General features: G+C 38.5%; 1 protein-coding gene and 1 pseudogene across 3 annotated transcripts in view; one reads left to right on the plus strand and one right to left on the minus strand.

Moving 5' to 3' along the window:
* Window positions 1–16,358: 16,358 nt before the first annotated feature.
* Window positions 16,359–22,506, minus strand: part of DCL1 (dicer-like 1) — a 119,484-nt gene continuing 113,336 nt past the window's right edge. The window contains exons 14-20 of one of the 3 annotated variants that reach the window (XM_087682899.1): window positions 19,871–20,499; window positions 19,692–19,792; window positions 19,365–19,555; window positions 18,216–19,130; window positions 17,962–18,126; window positions 17,475–17,863; window positions 16,359–17,361 (exon numbers count right to left, since the gene is read on the minus strand). In XM_087682899.1, coding sequence (XP_087539025.1) covers window positions 17,199–17,361; window positions 17,475–17,863; window positions 17,962–18,126; window positions 18,216–19,130; window positions 19,365–19,555; window positions 19,692–19,792; window positions 19,871–20,499 — 2,553 coding nt within the window. In that variant the 3' untranslated portion in view covers window positions 16,359–17,198. Of the gene's footprint in view, window positions 17,362–17,474; window positions 17,864–17,961; window positions 18,127–18,215; window positions 19,131–19,364; window positions 19,565–19,691; window positions 19,793–19,870; window positions 20,500–22,506 lie in introns of all 3 variants that reach the window. The other 2 variants (XM_087682898.1, XM_087682897.1) reach the window with 2 other exon arrangements.
* Window positions 20,890–21,800, plus strand: LOC148032250 (large ribosomal subunit protein eL42-like; annotated as a pseudogene).

The raw sequence follows: 22,506 nt of genomic DNA on the forward strand, positions 1-22,506 counted from the left end.
GAGTTACCTCCTCCCTCAAGTACTATGGTAGCTCCACAGTGCATGACGCGAGCTCAAGCAACCTCAAGCCTCCACCTTCAAGATCCATTCTCCATAGCCGCATTCAAGATAAGATAAGATAAGAGAAGAGAAGAGAAGAAGAGAGGAGATGATGGAGAGCTTCTCTTTGATCCCTCATCCTCACACACTCACTCCCTCACACTCTCACACTCCCTCTCTCAAGCACACACAAGTAAGCAAGAAGGAGAGAAGAAGACGAGTCTAGTTTTCCACACACCAAAGAATGAGCTCCTCATTCACTTTTCAACTTTATATACAAAATCCTAAATCCCTTTTGGGTGGTCATCCCCTTATCCCCTTTTTTACATTGTCGGCCGTGGCCTAGGCCCTTTTTCCCATTGTCCTCCTATCTTCCTAGCTTCTTTCCTACTACCCATCTACCTTTATATTTTGGACAGGGGGAGCCTGGCGCTCTTTTACAAAAATTTTTAGGAGCGTCTCGCATTTAAAAGTATGCTTTTGCCTTTGCATTAGCTTTTGAGGCTGCCCTTGTGTTTTCAGCCATTTCCCTTCCTGCTTCTTCCGTTGTGTCCAATTTCCTTTTGGGCCACCTCTTTTAGGTCTCGACTTGCGCTTTTTCACTTTGTTCACTTTTTCTTGTGCTCTGGTTAACAAAAGAAACCCTTTCTTTCATGCAAAGATAAAGCATATTGAGGTGAAGTATCACTTTATTAGGGAGGTACTTGAGGACAAGCGCATTGAGATTTTCAAGATCCATATGCATGATAGCCTTGTAGATCTTCTCACAATGAGTTTACCTTTTGAGTGCTTTGCATAATGTAGAGTGTTGATGGGCATTAGATAATATCTTCACTTTCTTATTATACTCCCATAAAGACACATTGGCCTTCAAGTGGGTGATTGTTGGGATAAAGGACAATGGCCAATAGTTGGGTAGGCACCCCTTGTACATGAATACACAATACAATCATATATGAGTGAAGATAACAAGAAATAAGGGTACCCTTTATGTTGTACCCACATAAATCTCTTGTGTTCTTCTTTCTCTCTCAACCTTATTGCACTCCATAGCTTCTATATTACATCCCACCTTTTCCCTCTCAATGCCCTCTAATTCCTTATTTGGATTTTTCTTAATCTCTTGTTGCTCGAGTTTGTTGTATAATGCTTTCTATGGCATTCGTTTTATATTCTTTTGTAGCTTCTACAATGATTATGGTCTATTCTACTTTTCTTCCCTCAATTTCCACCTTGAATGACTCTAAGAAGTTTCTTTAGTTTGGTCTATCCACCATCTTGGTAATATCTTCATTTATCAGCTAATTTATGATACACTTAGAAGGCTTACATCTTTGGGAATTTAGGATGAAGTTTCACTTTTGTTGGTTTGTGCAAGATGCACTTTCGACACCATCGATGGCTAGACCTTTTTGGTTTCTTGGATGCTTTGTCTAGTATATTTAAATGTTTAAGAGCCTCCTTAAGGTTTTCTCTAAACTCTTTGTCTTTTATAGGATAATGAAAACTTCTTTACAGGTTTAAGATTTGATTTTTAAAGTCTCTTTTGGTCAATTAGGTTCTTAGGTTGCCCTCTTTAGCAAGTATTTTAGGCATAACAAGATGCTTTGACTAATGTAGTTGTACAAGGAGGACCATGCATCATGTGAATCTAATGAGTTTGATGATTTTGATTAGTCTCACATTTGATTCAACATATCTTACAGAACTATATTCTATTTGTGGGGTCTTGTTGGCTCACTTGGAATCTAGGATTTTTCACATTAAAGGTATCTATAAGTATCTAGAGAAATAATAATTTCATGGTGCTAGAATTCAAGGTATAACTTGGCTCTAACATATGTATTCTATTTGTGGGACCTCGTTGGTTTGCTTGGAATCTAGGATCTTTCATAATTAAGCTCTAGGTAGAGCAAGAATAATTTATTAGTGCTCAAATTGAAGGTTTATCTTGGTTCTTCAAGCAAGATATCTTGCCCTCCATGTATTCTTAGGGAATTTTGTGAGGGCTAATGTAATAGGGTTTAAGATTATGTAGTTGGATTCTATCAAACATAACTTCCTAGAGGGTCTTGATTGCTTGCCTTGACAAGATAGAAATGTCTAGTCACGTAGCCCAAATTTCCTCCAACATGCTCAAAAATTATCTCAAGCTATTCTTGGGAACTCCCTAAGGGGTAATATATTTTTCTAGATGGGTTAAACATGGTCTTAGTTTGGTGAAACTCAACTATCAGTGCTCTATTTTCTTTCATTAGCTTGATGCAAGGTTTCCTTTGCTCTATCAAAACTACCCTTGAGGTACTCTTGGGAATTACCTCCTTGAGGGGTGGGATATTTTTTGTAAAGGCCTAAATCAAGACTTCATCAAATGCTATCAATCAAAACAAGATCACTACTTCTTTCTAAGTCAAGTGTTGGATAAAGGGACATGTCTAGATCTTTGAGTCTACCTTAGATGTTGCAAATTGACCCTTGAGCTATTGTTGGGAAATACTTATTGGGTAGGATATCATGGTTTTTGTGGATTCTAAAGTTTAAAAAACAAGCCTACATCAAGGACTAGTCATAGTGATAATGTGGGGAGTTTGCAAGGTCTTTGGTAAGATGGCTTCAATCAAAGATAATTTGAGATCATTCAAAGGGTGTAAGGATCAACTTTTTCCCCCAATCGATACTCTTGGTGTTTGAAACCGATTCCATGAGGAGTAATGTATTCTCATGGATGCAAGGTGGGATCATATTAGTGCAAGTACTAAACATAATGTCTTGGGTCTAGATAAGAATTTCGGTTTTAATGGGATGCCTTTTCTTTCTACAATCTTGATACATTGAAAAATGCCCCCAATTTATTCCATGGCAATACATTGAGAGATACTATATTACTTCCTCTGGCTAGTTTTGATGGCTTTTCAAAGTTTCCAATTTACTAGACTAACTTTTTGCACAAGATTAATGCATGAAGCCTTAAGGGTGTTAATGACTTTTCAAAGTTTGCAATTTATTAGACTTACTTTATGCACAAGATTAATGCATGAAGCCTTAAGGATGTTGATGAGTTCCAATTTGAAAGCATTTGAAGATTTATGGGTATCCATTCTTTCCTTGAAGGATTCCTAAGCATATTTTGGATTTAGGGTTATAAGAATATTTGCACACAACTTGGAAAAGAAGAATCTTGAGATCATATATCATGAATTATATTGAGAAAAATCCATAGAGAAGCTTAACAATGGGCATATATATGAGGTCAAGGGAAAAAGCTTCCTAGAGAGGAAAAAAGCTTCCTAGAGAAGGGAAAAATCTTCATAGAGAGAAAAAAGTGCATTGATAGTCCTAAGTGTGTTCACGCATATTCTTACCAAAATATGATAACTAGTGCACTACAATCACACATATCACTACCAAAATCTGGTAACAAGTGGACTACAATCAATCCATGAGGGAAATAAGCCCAAAGCTTTGCAAAAAGCCTTTAGCTATGGCCAGTACTTTGTTAAAAGATCTAAAGGTTGTCCTATGTTGGCACATAGGCCAAAAGATGATCTCTCTTGCATCGAGCCTCTCCTTACCTATGGCCAATACTTTGTTAAAAGATCTAAAGGTTGTCCTATGTTGGCACATAGGCCAAAAGATGATCTCTCTTGCATCGAGCCTCTCCTTAACATAATAGTGGACCTTAATGTGCTTACTATGAGTATGGAACAATGGGTTTGATGCAACTACCAAGGTGCTCTTAATTGTCAATGAAGATGGTGGTGGCAAACGATCAACATCCAAATCAACCAAAAGGCATACAAGTTAAGCATGCTTACCTATGGTGTGAAAACTATGTAATACTTAGGTTCACAACTAGAAGTGGCCATAGTGGTTGCTTGTTTCTCAACCATGATAAACATGAGTTATCAAACATGAAGTAAAACCACTTGTGGATACATGAGTGTCATAACAAGTAGCCCGATCAAAATCCAAAGAAGTATATACATTTAGTAGTAGTAATCTCCCATTGGGATAAAACACCCTAGTACCACTCAAGTAGCAAAATATAAGCTTCATTATCTACCAATGCTTGGTTCCTAAGCTATAAATAAACTTTCTTATATGTGAGACTACAAATTAGATGTCAAGCCTTATAAAGCATCCAACAGACACATTGTTTGACACAAACCAATGCCTCCATCACACTGATTGTACTAAATATGCCCAAATTTGAAAGATCAAAAGTTGAGTTCAGATAACCAAGATGTGTCTCATTAGGACTAATGAGCACCATGTCATCAACACAAACCACAATGATTAGAGGCACATCATCCTCATGTTTGATATTAAGGTGCTCTCAATTGGACTATTTTGAAAAGCATGTGTAGTTAAGTATGCATGTACCTTCTCATACCAAGCCTGAGGTGTTTGCTTCAAACCATATAATGCCTTCTTCTTATACCAAGCCCAAGGTGCTTGCTTCAAACCATATAATGCATTCTTCAATCTATAGACTTAAATTTTTTTCCCCCTTTTGAACAAATCCACGAGGCCAAAAATCATATATTTTCTCATGTAAATCACCATGTGGTTTTGATGTCCAGTGTACATTCCAACCATTAGGAGCTACTAATGCATAAATGCTATGACTTGCTGCACTTAGCAAGTGGGAGAAAAGGTCTCATCAAAGTTAATGCCCAAGTCAATGAATGCCCTTTTGTTGAGCATAACCCTTTGCCACAAGTCTAATCTTATAGAAATCATCACTACCATTTGTCTTATGCTTCAACTTATAAACCCACTTAATACCAATGGCCTTTTTGCTAGGAAGTCACATAAGAACCAAGTATCATTTTTGACAATGGCATCATGTCTATAGAAGAAATAGGCTCCTCCTTATCATGTAGACTAGAAAAAACCAATGCATAATATCTAATCCATTAGATGAACTATGAGAGCTAAAACAAATGTGACTAGACAAAAATATATCAAGTTATAATCATGCAATGTTTGCACCAACCATTTTGACATCATCTTGGATTGTTCAATCCCTATTCCTCTCATTAAGTACACCATGCACATCTCATAAAAAATAGGCAAATCTATGGAATCATGAGAAACTTGCATAGGTCTAAAAACTATCTCATTTAGTGCTACATTTAACTACCCACCAAAAAGAGGTAACAAAATGTCATAGATATCTTATGAACATACATCTTTCCCTTTGATATATGAAAGTAAGGGTTGAATAATATCTTGCACAAAGATAATATCACAATTGACCAGAATATATTTGTTCACAAATGGTATTATAACCATTTCTTTCAATATTGTAACAAATAAAGATGTATTTCATAGCCTTGTTGTCCAATTTTTTAATTGTTGCACTAGTACCAATGCATAATCTAGGCACCCAAACACATGCAAGGGAGAAGTAGATGGTCTTTTACCATGTCAAGTCTAGTATACAATGACAATCTATAATGCTTTAGTGGGACACTTGTTAAATACATAATATACATTGTCTCAAGCTAGAAACTATGTTCCAAAGCTTGACTTTTGATTTATGCATCATGTCATCTCCAGGAGAGATATGTTCTCTCTCAAGCTATATCATCTTGTTGTGGTGTAAATGACACTGGACATTGGTGCTTTATCCCATATTGAGCTAGATGTGCAATAAACACCTTAGAGATACATTCTTTTAGAATTGAGAGTTCATACTTTACATCTTGAAATTTTTTTAGCTAGGCTTACAAAATGCTTGAAGTACAAAAGTGCTTTGAACTTAGCTTTCAAAACATATACCCATATATGCCTAGAGTAATCATCAATAAAAATCATGAAATACAAGTAATTTCAAAAAGATAGTATGTGTGTGGGCCATAACTATCCCCATGTACAAGTTACAGTCTATGAACAAGTCCCATTGAAAGATCCTTTAGAAAGGAAGCACGCTACATTTTACTCAATATGCAACCCTTCTAAATGTGTTTCTTAGGTGTCTGAAGAGTAGGCAATGGAGACACCATATCAAAATTCTGTAAGCAGTTGTAGCGAATTGCCAAAATTTATATGACCAAAATGTGCATATCAAAGTTTTGGATTGAAACAACTTGTGAATCTACAATTGCATATGCCATGTTTTCCACATATTTACCATAATTATTAAGCTTAACCCACAACATAGTGAACTAGATTGAACAATTGTATCACCATATGAGAGATAATGAATTGTACATCTATACTTGTAAACAAACTTGATAATCAAGCTAAGCTTGGCAAGCATAGACATTGACATTAAATTCTTATTGGAATTTGATACATACAAAGCATCTTTAAGTGTAAAAGTACTATTGTTAATAGTTAGCATAGTTTTGAGAGCTTTTTTGACATGATAAGAGAAATTATTGGCCCTCATGATAGTACTACCCTTAGGGGTAGACTAAAGAGAAGTGAACTATTTGTGTTGAGGAGTAATATACTTAGTGGTATCATTGTTCAAGTACCACATACCTGAATCCATAAAAGACATGTAGAATCATGAAAGGAAAGGTCATAATTGCGTTAAAAATAAAATTCTTACACAACATTTGCAAATTGAGGAAGAGGTATCTATAAATATCATATTAGGATTTTACTTTTTAGCCTCTTTTGTAGCCAATTTAAGAAAGGTCCTTAATGATATGATGTTTTATCTTGTAATACATGCAATAGATTTCACTCTCATTTTCTTTTATGCTTATCAACCTTCTTTGTCTAAACAACATTTCTAGATTCCTTGTGTTTTAGTAGGAAGATAGCTTTTTCTTCACTTTCCAAACTAGCCACAAAAGCTTGATTTGCAGCACATATACTAGACTTCTTTTGTCGAGGTTGTTCTTCTTGTAACAAAACAAAAACCAACTCATCAAACAATAAAGTGTTTGGATTTCCTTTCATCATCAAATGGAGAGTAGATGCAAAAGTTCGGTAAGAATTAAGAAGATAACTGCGAATAGTTTGCACGAGTAAAATATCTAGTAAAATCTCATATGAAGTAATCAACTACTCCTTAGGACCTTTAATCTTTCTTAAGAAACTATTCATAGAGTCACTTTATCCATATGTTCACTCTCCAATTTCTTACACAATTAAGCAACATAGGTCTCATTTCTTTCTTGATACAAACATACAAGTATATCACAAGCCTCTTTAGCTATCTTACATGAGCACACATGTGGGATTATGGTATGTTTAATAGACAATGTAAACAAGGCATGAGCATCTACATCATTGTCATCTGAAGAAATCTCTCACACGCTTGCATAATACTACTACTGGTTCAATTAGAGGCTAAAATGAACTTGAATAACAAATTTCATGATGTTGATCCTATGGGTTAACTTAGAGTATTTTTTAACGTGTGAATGCTTGTCAAATCTCATCCCAACTAGAGGAAATCAAGCAAATGGTATTTATGACTTTGTCCAAGAGGCCAACATGTGCTCTAATACTACTTATTGAATTCAAGATTCTAGGAATGCATACACATAGCTTGGAGAAGATGAATCTTGAGAGCACACAATACAAAGTGTATTGAGTGATATCAATAGAGAAGATTTATAGGACTCAGTATGCCCTAAAGTGAATAGGCATATATACACTGCCAAGGCAAAAAAACCTCCTAGAGAGGGAAAAAAGTACCTTGGTGGTCTTAAGTATTACCAAAATATGATTACTTTTTCTTGTGGTTTGATGTGCTTGTTTAGCTTCAAGGTACTGAGAGGAGTAGGATATTTTTCCTTTTTTAAACTTTTGAAGAATTTACAAGGTTTATAAGGCATAATGAGTAAGCTCGTACTGCTAGGAATATTTGGGTAGCAACTGAGATATATAAAATGCACTAGTAGTATAGCAACCAAGTACCAAGAACTATCAAAATAAATAGGGCGTTAGATTCGTAGATCTATAGAACAATGCGTATCAAGCATGTATCCACCAATAACAACCCATTGACAATGATAGATACAAGGTATCCAGGCTCAAAAGCAAATTAACCCATAGGCATGAATCTTTGCCATGAATAATGTTGCATAAGCTAAAAGAGCATAAAGAGTCTTCCATTAACTCAAGAAACCAAGCTCTGCAATGCAAATACAAATGGCTTCCATTGGAAGCGAATCCAAAATACCTAAGAGCACAAACAAGAAAAATACATCAAGTACAAAGCATTTGGGTGTCTAAAGACATGAATCAATACATATGTAAGCATAAATTGACAATAGGCATTCAACCTGCTATCATGTGGTTATACATTCAATGAAGGGAAAATAAGAAAAAGACATCCATATAAATATTTTAGATATATACTTATGGGATACTTACTTATAATTGTGACAGATTTTCTAGGTTCAAAATTGGTCTTTAAAATTGTATAAATACCCATTATTGAGTTCTAATAACTTAATGAGAATTTTGGATGAATAAACACACATGTAAGGAGTTATCTTGAGTGCTACAAGATGTCCAGGCCTAAAAATAAAAGAAGCAATGTGTTTGATCAAAAGTAGCATTTTCACTATTCAAAGACGATGTTTACAATTCTCTATGCTAACTTGTAGATCAAGTCTATTTTGGTCGATTTGAGTACTTGAATGACTATATTCTAAGTTTAGAGGAGAAAGTTAGAGAGAAAATAAGTTGCAACAAGTTCAGGTTTGGATTGTTGTCCTTAGGGTTTTGATATAGGGTTTTAATAAAGGCTTTCTTACTTAAGGCTTCTAGTTGTCTACTATTGATGGATACTTTAGGCTATCAAAGGAAACATTATTTCTCATTGTACTACTATAGTAGAATACTTTTGAGTTATATAGAGTGTCCAAGTTATCTTCTTGGAAGAGTTTAGTTTGAGCAATTGACTTAGACATAGTGTTTGTAACTTGAGGGTATAGCTGAAGTTGTGCAAAGTCTTCAAGAGCAATACACAAAGTCTATTGAATTTTCTCACTCTTCCATCCGTCTTGATTATTTTCTTCAACCCCTATGGTTTGTGGCTTGATAAATACCCCTTGGAATTTCTCCAACTTGATTCTTTTCTTCAACCCCTATGGTTTGTGGCTTGACACATACCCCCTTGGTAATGTCAAGGGGATATGTGTCAAGCCATAAACCATAGGGTTTTAAGAAAAGAATTAAGATAGATGGAAGATAGAAAAACTCCAATAGTCTTTGTGTAGTGCTCTTGAAGGCTTTGCACAATTATAGCTACACCCTTAGTTTACAAACACTACATCTAAGGCGATTGCTTAGACACCAAAATCTTCCAAGAATATAACTTGGATATTCTAAGCAACACAAAGGATTCTACTACAGTAGTGTAATAAGAAACAATGTCCCTTTGATAGTCCAAAGCATCCACCAACATTAGGAAAGTAGAAGCCTTAACGTAAGAAACCCTATATCAAAACCTTGAGAACAATAGTCTTGTCCTTAACTTGTTGCAACTTGTTTTCCCTCTAACTTTCTCCTTCGAAATTAATATATTTTCATCTGGGTACTCAAATTGATCAAAACAAACATTTTTTTAAAGCACATAGCTTTTTTGTATTTTTAGGCCTGGATGCCTTGTGTGGCTTTTGTCCATGCATAAGTTATGCGGGCATATACCTAGTAGTCACACTGTGCGTGGTTTGGTCTACCCATAGAGCATAAGGCAATAACTGTGGTCACTCCTTGATCTTTCCTATGCAAGACTTAGCCAAAGCCTTGACTATAGGAGGATGCCTCTTTTGCTCTTTCCATTCTCCTTTGGGTTATAACCTGATGTCAAGGCTAACTTGATGCCAAGCCTAGAGAAAAACTCCCTTGCTTCATTAGCATCTAGCTCACCTCTATCAAAAACCACTTTGCCTACACACCCACACTTGCAAAACATCTCTTCAAGATGGAACTTATATATAGCACCAGTTGTCTTTGTCCTCAATGCTCTACCTTCCACTTGATTGGCTAAGTCTTCTCTTGCCAAGACAATCTACCTCATCTAACATAAGTCAACTAGCATAGTCAACAAGTCAATCACCCACTTGTAATGCAAACATAATGGATAGGTAGGATGTAATTGATCTCTCTGTCTAATTGAAGAATATATCTAAAAATATTTTCTCTCTCAATATACTGAGAAACCTCTCTATACATTCCCTTCCACCAATAGCATTTTTTAATTTTCTCAAAGGTCGGCCACACTCCTCTATGACCTACCCACAAGCTTTCGTGAAAGTCCTTCATCACTTGCACTTGAGTAGATCTATTCACAGACTACTCTCAATGGTAGCCCACCTATCTTCTTTGGGTATTTCCATAATAGCCCATCCTTTAGGAAGTATCCGTAAGCCTTGCATCTAATTCTTTTGAACTCAGCATTAGTCCAATTTGCCTTTCTAGTCAATGTGGTTAAGTGCTGTCCAATTTGTAGCCATTCATTTGCATACAATGATTTTTCAAAAGCTTCTACTAATGCATGACTTACATGGTACAATTGTGCTTGAAGATTTAGCCTCATCATCATCTGCAAGTAAGCTCTCATCCTCATACCTTGCTCTTGATAGTGTATCTACAACTCGGTTTACTTTTCTTGCAATATGATTAAACTCATGGTTCATAGATTTTATATAGTCTATCTAGCTAAGCATATCAATGTTAGGTGTAGAGCAACTAGTGATCACCACAAACAAGGGTAAACAATCTCTCTCTAGAACAATATGAGCTCCAATAAAGTACTCTCTATCACACTTCAGGGTAGTTACTACAACCCATAACTCTCTCTTAATTTACAAATACCACCTTTGTCTATCATTTGGGACTTTGGCTTCAAATCTCACTATATACCTATTCCCATTTGCATAATCTTGCCCTATTTCCCATCCAAAAATAATGGGAATGGTATCCATTGTAATTAATATCAATCTACTATATGCACAATTTACTTTCTTGAGTGTTGGTGCAACCTGCAAGGGTTTCTTATTCTCATAGCCTTGGTATGTCTTCTATCCCAAAATAATTTTTGCCCTTTCCTGAGCAATTGATACAATCATATGCAATATGAGCAAAGTGTGGAATCCAAATCATATAGAAGACACATGCACCAATAAATCTCCTGAGCTCTGACATTGATGAACAACTCTCCACAATCTTATCTATAGCATTAGCTTTAGTAGGGGAGAGTCTCTTGCCATATGGATCACACATATGTCAACTATGAGTACCTCATTCACTCCAAACATTGACTTGTGACTTGAGAGTGTCATGTTTACTTTCTCCAATATAGATAAATTTTTCTCATAATTTGCTATTTGCATTGTAACAAAAAATTTGCAACCTCACTATTTAATGCCTCATTCTTCTCTTTCTTTTCATAGCCTTTGATTGGCACATCATCTAGGAATGGCACCATCAACTGAGGGATAAAATCTCTAAGAACCTTGTCCATTGCATTCATCATGTAAGCCACATAATTCTAGCTTCTTGTGGTAGATGACACATCTTGATCAAGCCCAAAGGAGTCTTCAGAGTAGTCAAATCTCTGCTTTCCAAAGCTAGTCGGAATTAGTTTCATAAAGTTGCTGTGTAAGCTACATAAGGGCTTATATGGTTTCAAACAACCTCCCAAAGAATGATATCATACGTTTGGTGCCTTTATGAAGTCTTAGGGATACATTAGAAGTGACACTAACTACTGGCTGTACACTAGGAAGGCTAGGGATGGTAGCCTTATGGTTTTCATTATTTATGTGGATGACACATTGATTGTTGGAGATTTAGTCATGGATTGGATGCACTAAAGAAGGGGTGAAATGAAACATTTTCTCATCACATTCTTGGCGTGCACATGATGTGAAATAGGGACAAAATGATACTCTATTAATCTCAATACGAATACATCACCAAGGTATTGGAGCATTTCAATATGGAGAGGAGGAAGGCAATAATTGTTCCATTGCCTCCATATTTGAAACTTGGTCAAGAGGATAGCCCCGAGTTAGATGAGTAGAAGGATGAAATGGCCAAGGTTCATGGATCTGTATTTAGTAGCTTGATAAAAGCCATCATTGTTACATGTCCAAACATTGCATGTGTAGTGGGAGTCGTTAGTAGGCATATGATAAACCTTAGCAAGAAGCATTAGGAGGTAGCAAAAAGTACCTTGAGTACTTGGACGACACTAGAGCTATGTGCATATGCTTCGAAAGGAAGGATGCATTTGTTCTTGGATATGTAGGTGTTGATTTTGCAAGGAGTATAGACTCTAGGAGGTGTACTACAAGTTTTTCCTTTACTTTCATAGGTGGGGAAACCTATTGGATTTCTTGTTTATATCCATGTACTATTTTATTTACAATTGAGAATGAGTATGTTGTAGCCATTGAGAATGAGTATGCACTACATTATCTACTAATGGCCAATAGCCAAGTGGGCATCCCTTATATAAGTACACATTATAGAATTATATACAAGTGAAGATAACAAAGAATAAGGGTAACATTCATTGTACCCACAATACTCTTTTGTGTGCTTCTCTCTGTCAACCCTCTTACACTCAATAGCTACTTCTACCTCATATCAGGGTGAACATTGGGGGAGATGTTGGAGATAATGCTCCACACCTCATGTAACTATATAGGTAATTGTTGACTCTATCTTTGTGAGCCCCCCATATGAGGAGAAGGCATTTATGGGTAAAACATTCACTTACTAGGTCTTGATTTCAACATTGGATGGCGGTCGAGTGTGGCTAGATAGCTAGGCACCATTATGGAGGTTGGTATATTGCTAACCTGGCTACACGCATGAAGAGCCATTCCTACACTAAGGGCCTAAAGGGTGCGGTTATACTAAATACCATATGTAATTTATGGATATAATGAATATACATTTAGTGGTTAGTTTTGCACTTGTACTCGAAAAAGCATGTATGTAATGCTCTATTTAGTGTATTAGTGTGTGGTGCATTTTAGTTGTTACAACCACACTTTTCTTTATACACAACAATTGCTCTTGTATGTTTCTTGTGTGCTATCAAAGCTCCCTAACATAAGCATATGGTAGGGAGCCTCATCTATAATAATTGAACTTTTTTGATTCTCCTATATGATGCAGTTGCTAGATTGATTTTCCCTTGAGTTTCCATGTAAATGGATAACATCCTTTGTTTTGTTGATTGGTAATGTTCAAAGAATTGCTAAATAGTATGGAATCTATCATGCTTCCCTTCATAGGCAAAAACTGCATGCTTTTGAAAAATTGTTAGCATTGCTTCGATCTCTTCTAGTTGATTCTTTAGAGGATGCTCTATTGGTCTCACTATCTATGTGGTCAATTGATCTCATCAAGCACTTTTAGATGCACTCTTATTAGTAGGCTAAACTTGCGGCTTTGACAGGGGGATTGTAGGACAATAGCTATCAATTGCATTAAAAATTTCAAGGGTTGCATGCCTCTTTCACATGAGAGAATGTGGTGCGCTTGCAAAATTTTGTTAATTAAATGGTTGTGGATCCCCAAATTATTTTCCAAATGTGTTGGCAATACTTTAGGGATCTTCTTGGATAGCAACAAACTATTTTAGATAGCATTGCTCATGGTCAATTTGTGTTTTATGAGTTGTTTGGGATTAGATTTTCTTTGATATTGTTGCTAGTTTGGAGGCTGATATTCGGGGTGATGAGGTGATAGATGTCTTGTTGCATTTATCAAAGGAAAAAAGTCATGCTTAGGATGATCTTACAAATGAATATTTCAAGATCTATGCAAATCCTTGATGGTGCCTTTGATTGCTATGTACTAGGAAGCTTTGACATTGGGTATCATGCCTAGGTCATGGAAAGAGGGTGTTATTGAGTATATTCCAAAGGTTCCATCCCCCTCGATGTTTAAGCATTGGAGACCCATTTCGTTGATGGGTAGTATGTACAATATATTATCTAAGGTCTTGGCTAGTTGCCTTCATAAGGATCTTGATGATATTGTGCAATTGGGCCACTATGATTTTATCAAGGGGAGAAACATTTTACATAACATCTTAAATGTGCAAATGAGTATTGACTATGTGTAACACACAAACCAAAAATTGGTCTTGATTTAGATGAACTTGGAGAGAACCGTTGATTACCTAGAGTGGTCTTTTGTTACTCAACCTATGTAGAAGATGGGGTTTGAATCCTAAATATCTCACTTGATATACACTATTAGTAGGAGTTAATCCTCTTGAGTCATGTGTGATGGTGGCATTATTGATCAATTTGTTTAATCCCAATCAGTCAGACATGGCTACCCCTTGAATCCATTGTCTTTTGCTCTTGCAAAACCTTGTTTTGACAATGTTGTTGCATTTGGCTAGGGAGTTGGTGGGCTTGTCTCTTCCTTTGCATTAGTAGTTTATTGGGCAAGCATTGGTTGATGATACTTTTATGATTCAAAAGATTGATTGGAGATACTCTTTGCAAAGCTTAAGATATATGGGACTTATTTGCTTGGGCTTTAGGGCTATATATTAACACCACCAAATCAACCATCAACTATACAGAATGTGATTTGCAGCCCTCAGGGTGGCAAATAGGGTTGTACCCAAGGAAAGCATTGCAAGACACTCGGATTATCCTTTGAGTGTGGATGTTTTTATTAAATAATTGATGGATTGGATTTCTACATGGGTGGAGGAAAATTGTATTTATTGGGAATTGCAAGTAGGACCTTTTCACATGTGACTGAAAGTGGCTTGGATAATTATGTTGCCCATGCTTTTCTATTATTTACCTCTATTACCTTAGTCCAAGACTAGCTTGAGGGATACCACTTGACCAATCTATTTCGTGCTTTGGAAAAAGGATCATGTGCATTATGGCCTATCTTGAATTTCATGAGATCACATTTTTACACCCAAAAGAATGGGGGGTGGTGCAACCATGGATGTGGAGACTCGCATAGTGGCACTTAGATGGTTGTTGTTTCAGGTTATGTGCTTTGGCCAGTAGCCTTGGGTCTCCATTGCACGATTCTTTCTTGAAAATAGGGGTATTGTGTATAGGAATACAATGATACAAGGCTCTAAGTGGCATGTTCTTAATGCTTATTAGCCAATTAGCACCAAATCTTTAGTATTGTTGACTCACTTGGTACACTCCTTGAAAGTGGTGCTTTAGAAATTAAGTTGGCATCCAAGTGATGATTGTTTGCACACCAACTCTATGCAAGTTGAATTGCTTGCTATTTCTAAGATTATTTTTTGAGAAGAAAATCAACATGCTTGATCTAGGTTTAATAAAATGACAGAGCTTGGATCTAAATGCAAATACCCTTTGAGAAATAAACACTAGTACAAAAGCAAATGAGCTGGAAGAAAAACTATGGCAACATAGCATCAAGTGTTTTGATTTCTACTATATGCCATGATATTCTTTCAAGGATGTGCAAAATTTTTCTAGGCTAACCAAGAAAGAAAAGATAACATTGGCACTTCTCCACTACTTGAGACGAGCAAATTTTTCTATCATGTTATCTTTTCTAGTTTTTGAGTTTTCAAAGCCATCCTTAGACTTGGGAAGAAACTTAAAGATCCCAAAACCAAACATGAATGAATCTGCAAAGGGAGTAGGTTTCTGTAACATTTAAATGCATGATGTTTTGTTGGTTACTTTTGATAGACCCCAAGCTCCTTGACATGATGCCCTAGCTCTTAGCTTCATAATCGTGAGGTTGTGGGTTAGGAGCATCTAAGTCCAAATCTCTTGACCATGTAATCAGCCCTCCTTGTTAGCTCTTTTGTTCATTTGACTTGTGATCCTAAGGTTGTGCATTAGGAGCATCTATATACACATGGTGTTTTCAAGCAAGTCTAATTTCTTGACCACATAATCAGCCCTTCTTGGTAGGGTCACCAAAGAAATCAATCTCTTTTGTTCATTTGACTTGTGAAGCTAATCTATTTGCCCATAGGAACAATGCCAACACAACTTTTGTTCATTTTCTAGGCTAACATTTGCAAGGGAGGCATACCCTTGTGGATGTTCAAGTCTAACACAAGGAGAGCAAGAGGGGGCCGGGGGGGGGGGGGGGGGGGGGGGGGGTGCGGGCAGCGCAGCACGTGTGTGTTTGGTTGTCTTACTTAGCAAAAGAAAAGAGGAAAGGAAACCCCAATACTTGGAAAATCTTAGGGTTTAACACTTGGGACTCTTTAAAAATTGGCAAAAGAAATTCTCTACAATGCTGTCTTCTGCCCTATTGTTTGCTGAAATACATTATCATAGTGCAGGGATTGTAAGCTGCTTGTACAAGGTAAAAAGGTTTAATGCTACCCACCTCATAGCATTAGTTGTGGCCTTCTGTCTTTATTTCAAACACATTCACTAGTTTATCAAATTAGAAATGCCAATAAGTATTTTGTCTGATTGGCCATCTATTTACACACAACAAACAAATGCTTCCAAAAATATGTTAAGTACTTTAACTAGGCTGTTAGCCTGAATAATTGTTATTGCCCATCTAGGTTGCTAGACATTCATTGCCATTTGAATATATCGTGGAATACAAACAGATTATTTGCCCTACATTGCAACACTTCGTTCCAAGATGTGGCAAACGCTGATAGGTTAGAAATTTTCCAGGTTCTTGAAAGATGCAGCATCTTCTTCAGCAGAACCCTTTTTAATTTAAAAAGGCCTAGCTTTTTAGAACATTTTCTGTAAAGGATACATGTCATTCCAGAACCAAGCAATGGATCTGTTTCTTTCTTTCTTTCTTTCTATCTTTCTTTGTTACACATGCCCAAGCAATGCAGTAGTGTTGGGCACGGAGATGAAACTCCAGTTTTTCACATTGATACAACATAGCCAGTCACAATGACATGCATGGCTAAGAAGAGGCTTCCCAAATTTCTTTTCTGGGGGTGGCAAAATCCTATTTTTCTGCCAGTTGCTTTTTTTGAAGCACAAGGGAACGATCCTTTTATTGATGAATGAATCATCCAATGTGGATTCTGGTGTGTTCACCCCATTATTTTTACTGAAAGAATTGGTGGAATGTGAGCCATTTTGGCTTGTGTAAGTACTTTGCTTGCCCTGCGCAAATCGATCAACCATTACAGTTGATTGAGGGCAAGTTCAGCCACCTGTAATGAGTAAGCCATTTATGTAGAGGCTTTGTAATGACTATATAATCTGCAGTAATAGCTGGGCTGCAGAATCTTTTGCCTTTTTTACACTTGGCATTGGTTCACCAATGCATTCATCAGTCCAACCTCGCTCTGTAGTGAGAATACGGACTGAATATGTGAACCGTTTTGCATGAGCAGGGCCGCCTTCACTAACACACCTATAAAGAAAGGAAAAGGCAATATTTCAATCTCAACACGTTCAGGCTTCTTTACTTCAGACAGCATGTCATGTTAAGCATGGACCTGCACAAAGAGACAATGTCTAACATACTTGTACTGAGGCATTGGCCATTGACGCCTTAGACAAATGTCATTGAGTAATTGCCTGGTAAATGTTTGCACCACCTTCTTTGAATCTTCCCCATTAGGTGTTTCACCAGCTGCTGCTTTTAAGGCTTCTTTCTGCATAGCTTCTCTTTCCTTCAATTTGGCCAAAGCATTCCGTGCTGCTAATTTCTGTGCCATCTTCTTTTGCGGATTTTGAGCCAGTGCGACTTGCACACCATCTACAAGTACCTCCACAGTGGCAACATTACCTACCCTAGAAGACTTATACTCAAGGCCTTCTGCCTGCTGTTGACATCGTTCTTGAAGTTCACGCACAGGATGCATTGCAAGTGTATCTTGAGTTACCATTGGTTGCAGCAGTGGTTCAAAAACCTGAAAGGAAAATTTGGTGTCATCAAAAGAACATCCATAGAACTTCCGAAGCAAATGATAGATGTGCTGCCTATAATACAATGAAAATCTCAACGCACCCGCCAGACTTCATCTGCACAGAGACCATTATCAAGGAACATTGCACCAGCAATAGATTCTACAATATCCCCAAGAACTTTTGGAGCCTTGAAATCCCCAAGGCCGAAAGAATTGGCACCAGGCTTATCTAGCTCAGCCTTGATGTCTTTCACAAAGTCACGAATCTGCAATCCAACCTCCATTTAGCAAAAAAGGTGATTCAAACTTGTTACAATTAACTATAGCTTCAGATTACTGTGCACAAACGCTTCACCTGAGCTTCCAGAGCTGAAGAACCATGCCTCAAATGAATATGCAGTACATGTTTAACAGCAACACGGGCAAAATTTTCATTGTTGACTGCTGCAGCTCGAAGGTCGGTCAGTCGACCAGGGGGAAGGTCAGTGTACGTGAAGAAAAGATGACGTGTTATGAGATGATCTAAAACAGCATCTCCAACAAATTCAAGGCGCTGATAGCATGGGACACCTGATGCTGGACGTGATGCATGAGTGATAGCCTCCACAAGAAGGCTTCTTTCTGAGAAATTATAATTGAGAGACCTTTCTAGCCCATCAAAGTCAATGCTCCTAATTACAGTATCAGGAACAGTGCAACCTGCTCTTGCCCTTTGTCCCTCCTCTATATCATAATGTGATGGGATACCAATCCAATCCATGAGATGTGTCGCGGCCTTTTGGCCACTTTCTACATAGTATACACCAATTAATGCTTCAACAACATCAGCAAGAGTCTTACTAGATAGAACCCTATAGGAGCTCAAATCCCCTTCAATCTCACCATCCTCTGTACCATCATCTTCATCATCAACCTCATTCTGTTTGTCAATGATCTCTTTCTCTTCGCCATCACATTCCAATCCGTATGAATCATCATCTTTTGTATCTTCATCAAAAACTGGGGGCACCCCAGGAGCTGTCCAGCGACATGGGGCAAAACGGTCAGCTTGGATATATGCTTGAAGGCCTCGATGAAGTGCCTTCTGGTAAAGCACCATATTGCTGACGTTCTGCTGCCTCATGCGAGTGAGCTGCCCCTCATGTTTTTGGGGAAACTTCAAAAACAACCACCGGCTTACCACCCATTTCAAGTAAGCATCACCTAGTAGTTCTGCACGTTCATAGCAAAAAGTCTCTTGACAAGAAGCAGCTGTTAAGGCTTCTAACACCTGAGACAACATGATACAGTCAATAAGAATCTGCTCTTTCATTAAGTACAACTCATCAATAAAAGTGCTACCCATGTAACATCAACTAGAACAACACTCAATGTGTGCTTTATCACGCTGGGATTTTTTGCTTCACACTTTCTGGAATCTTGCTTATATCTTTCACCCTAGTAGAACACATTGCAGAGGAATCCTACACTTCTTAGATTCACCAGAATGTGATCAAGAAAATACCTTTGATGCAGGAATCCGGTAACCAATCTCATGCTTCAGTTGTATGGCCAGCAGCATGCTCTCCACTCTTCTCATGATTGAAGGTAAACGCTGAGCACCTCTAACCAAAGGACCAGGCAAGGGGTGTATTAAACAGAGTTCAGGGGGTAGCATCACATAATATGTCTTATCTTGGACCTCCTCAGTGTTCCCTGCTGCTCCTAACCATTGACAAGCGAAGTCAGGCAATGTTTGCTACTTGCACCCATTTGTTACCTGCTTTCAAAAGGCACAGCAAGCTCCACCAAAAAATATTAAATCTGACTAAAAAACACGAGTCAAATGTACCTTCTGTAGACTCAAACCGTGGAGAAAGAAGATTTTTACAATGTGAAACTCCCCTCCCTCTTATAAGTGGTTGCTTTTTGCATCTCAAATCTCGTCCATATCTGTACAAGAAACAAAAACTAAGTGGAAGAGTGGCAAAGGTAAGCCAAAAACAGACTGACAAATGACCGAGACGTTACTTTTGTTTGTAGTAATCTGCATATGAGCTATACTCTAGAGGCCCAAGGTAACCGTCTTTTCTTGGAAAAGAACTCTCAGCATTCAACTCAAATTGTATTGAATCCACATAGAAACGCTTTCCAGAATGGGCAGCTGTAAGAATTTTTCCAGTTAAATTACTGATATGATGAAAGCCATCTGCCATAAGCAACATTCCCTCTTTAGCAGGAATCTCCATCTCATCCTGTATAATGTCTGTTGAAGGAACCAGACCAGAAGCCTTCACTATATCAAACTCTGCAACTGCTCCCCTTTTACCGTAAGTGGGATGGGGGAGCCTCTGGCCACACGACAAACTTGAACGAAGCTTGGCAAATCCATATTCTCTGCGATCTCCACCAAGAGCACGTTCATCCGTGCCAAGAAAAACATCTGGGCGTGCACGCTGCAGCGGATTCTTCCAAGCATCGGTTGCCAAAGTTTCCTCTATAAGAGACCAATCAATTTGTATGGATGAGGATGATTTCTGATCCATAATAGGAACAAATAAATATGCTTTTGAAGAATCCCATGGTGTTGTAGAAGGTTCCACATCCACATCCAACACGATGCTCATTAGACGGACATGGAAACACTTCAATTTGTCCAACTGCTCAAAGTAAACAAATATCACATCAAAGATCTCACACACACACACACACACACACACACACATCGATTAATGGAAAACAATGACATTAATTATGAAGAATGTACAAGAGTCACACGACTATTGAGTATCACCCCCCTCCTCTCTCTCTCTCTCTTTTGTACTGACCTGAGTTCAAATCTCCCTTTTTATATACCAGATTTCTTCAATTGTGGAAGTTCAAGATTCGTTATTAGGGAAAAGTTTTCATATAGAGGCTGCTTATTGGGGGTCTTCCCATTGGGGATTTGCTGTGTGCTAGCAAGATCTCCATGGCCACTATATTTTTTACACTACATGTGATGAGACCTTGATTCATTTTTTCGTATCTTATCCTATTGTGAGACAGATATGGAACTTTATTTCCCATGTGTGGACCTCGGTGACACAGCATCAAATGGCCATTCGTTCTTGGGTCATGAGCAAGGTGCCTTCTTTGACCACTTTGCATCCCAATCAACTTTACCTTTTTCGTTTTTTGATATGGACTATTTCTCTGGCACATTTGGCGCACTTGCAATGCCTTTATTTTTTATTTGACCTTGGGTATCTGTGGTCATGGTGGCCTATGTTCGAGGATTACTGTTGTGGCAGATTTCTTCCATGGTTTTGGTTGCTGACTTGGTCCCCATGGAAGTGGTTGCTCCATGGTTGCATATTGTCACTCCACTCCTATTGTGGCCCCCTCATGATATTTGTGTGCTGTGTTTTGGTAGCCTTTTGGCTTCACTTGTGATTGCTATGCTTTTCTTTGGGGGCCAAAATGCCTGATGTAAATATTCTCATTTAGTTTAAGCTTCTCCACCTTGAGGAGTGGGGTGGGGTCAGGGGATAGAGAGAAAGTGGCAGCCTTCTACGTCGAGTCCTCAGCTCTGGTTTGGTGTGAGGGATTCAACACTTTTCACGTTTTTCATAGCTTAGGATTGCAGAGGAGAATGAGCACCTGCAGCCCTGGTTAACGTTCCAAAGACCAAGAAGACTTTTTGCGAGGGAAAAGACTGCAAAACGCATACTGTAGACACAGTGACTTAGTAGAAGGGGAAGGACAGCTTATATGCTCAAGGAAAAAGGTGTTATGACCACAAGCAATCAGGTTATGGGGGTCAAACAAAGCCTCTATTCCACAAAAAGGCTAAAACCACCAAGAAAATTGTCTTGAGGCTGCAATGCAAGTCTGCAAACATGTAACACATCATCATATTAAGAGATGCAAGCATTTTGAGATTGGTGGAAACAAGAAGGGGAAGGGAGCCATATACTAATAGTGTGTGGCTCATTTTAAGAGTTCCTACTGTCGTAGTAGTTATATGGCATGATCAATTTTGTTGCAGGTTTCCATGCCTACAGTGTGTGTATGGAATCAGAAACATGATGAGATGAAAATCTGAATTTGTTGATGGAATCCGTTTAGAGAGAGAGAGAGAGAGAGAGAGAGAGAGGTGTGAATCGGTGTGGAGAGAAGAGCGGGAGCGATGGGGAACGCGACGTCGCCGCCTGAGCGCTCTGCCCTGCCGTCCGCCGTCTAACCTCCAGGTCCTGGTCGCCGTTGTTGCCCGTCGGACATGCGGATCCTGGCAGCTGTCACTGCCGTCGGACCTGCCCGCCATCGCCTGTCAGCCCCCTGGCAGAGCTGACTCTTCGCTCGCCCCAGGTACCACCGCCCGTTCACGCCTTTGTTCACGCCTTCGCTCACACCTCGCGCCTGCTCGCTGGACGCCTGCTGCAACTTCGTCGACTTGGTCTGCCCGCCTGCATCGGCGTCTGGCGTCTGCCCCTCCTGTCGAACGCTGCCCTGCCTGACGACCGCCCTGACTGACGTCTGCCCTGCCTGTCGTCCGCCCTGCCTGACATCTGCTCCACCTGTGGTAGACTCCTCTGTGGCCGCGTGCGGGGCTGACACAGCCACATTTACGCCTCCCCCGTGTTTCTCCTGTTACCCGGCACCCCGGGTCATCTGCCCCTCGCCAG

The sequence above is a fragment of the Lygodium microphyllum genome, chromosome 8, assembly GCF_053477565.2.
Source record: "Lygodium microphyllum isolate KBCC chromosome 8, Lygodium_microphyllum_v1.1.10, whole genome shotgun sequence".
Taxonomy (NCBI): Eukaryota; Viridiplantae; Streptophyta; class Polypodiopsida; order Schizaeales; family Lygodiaceae; genus Lygodium; species Lygodium microphyllum.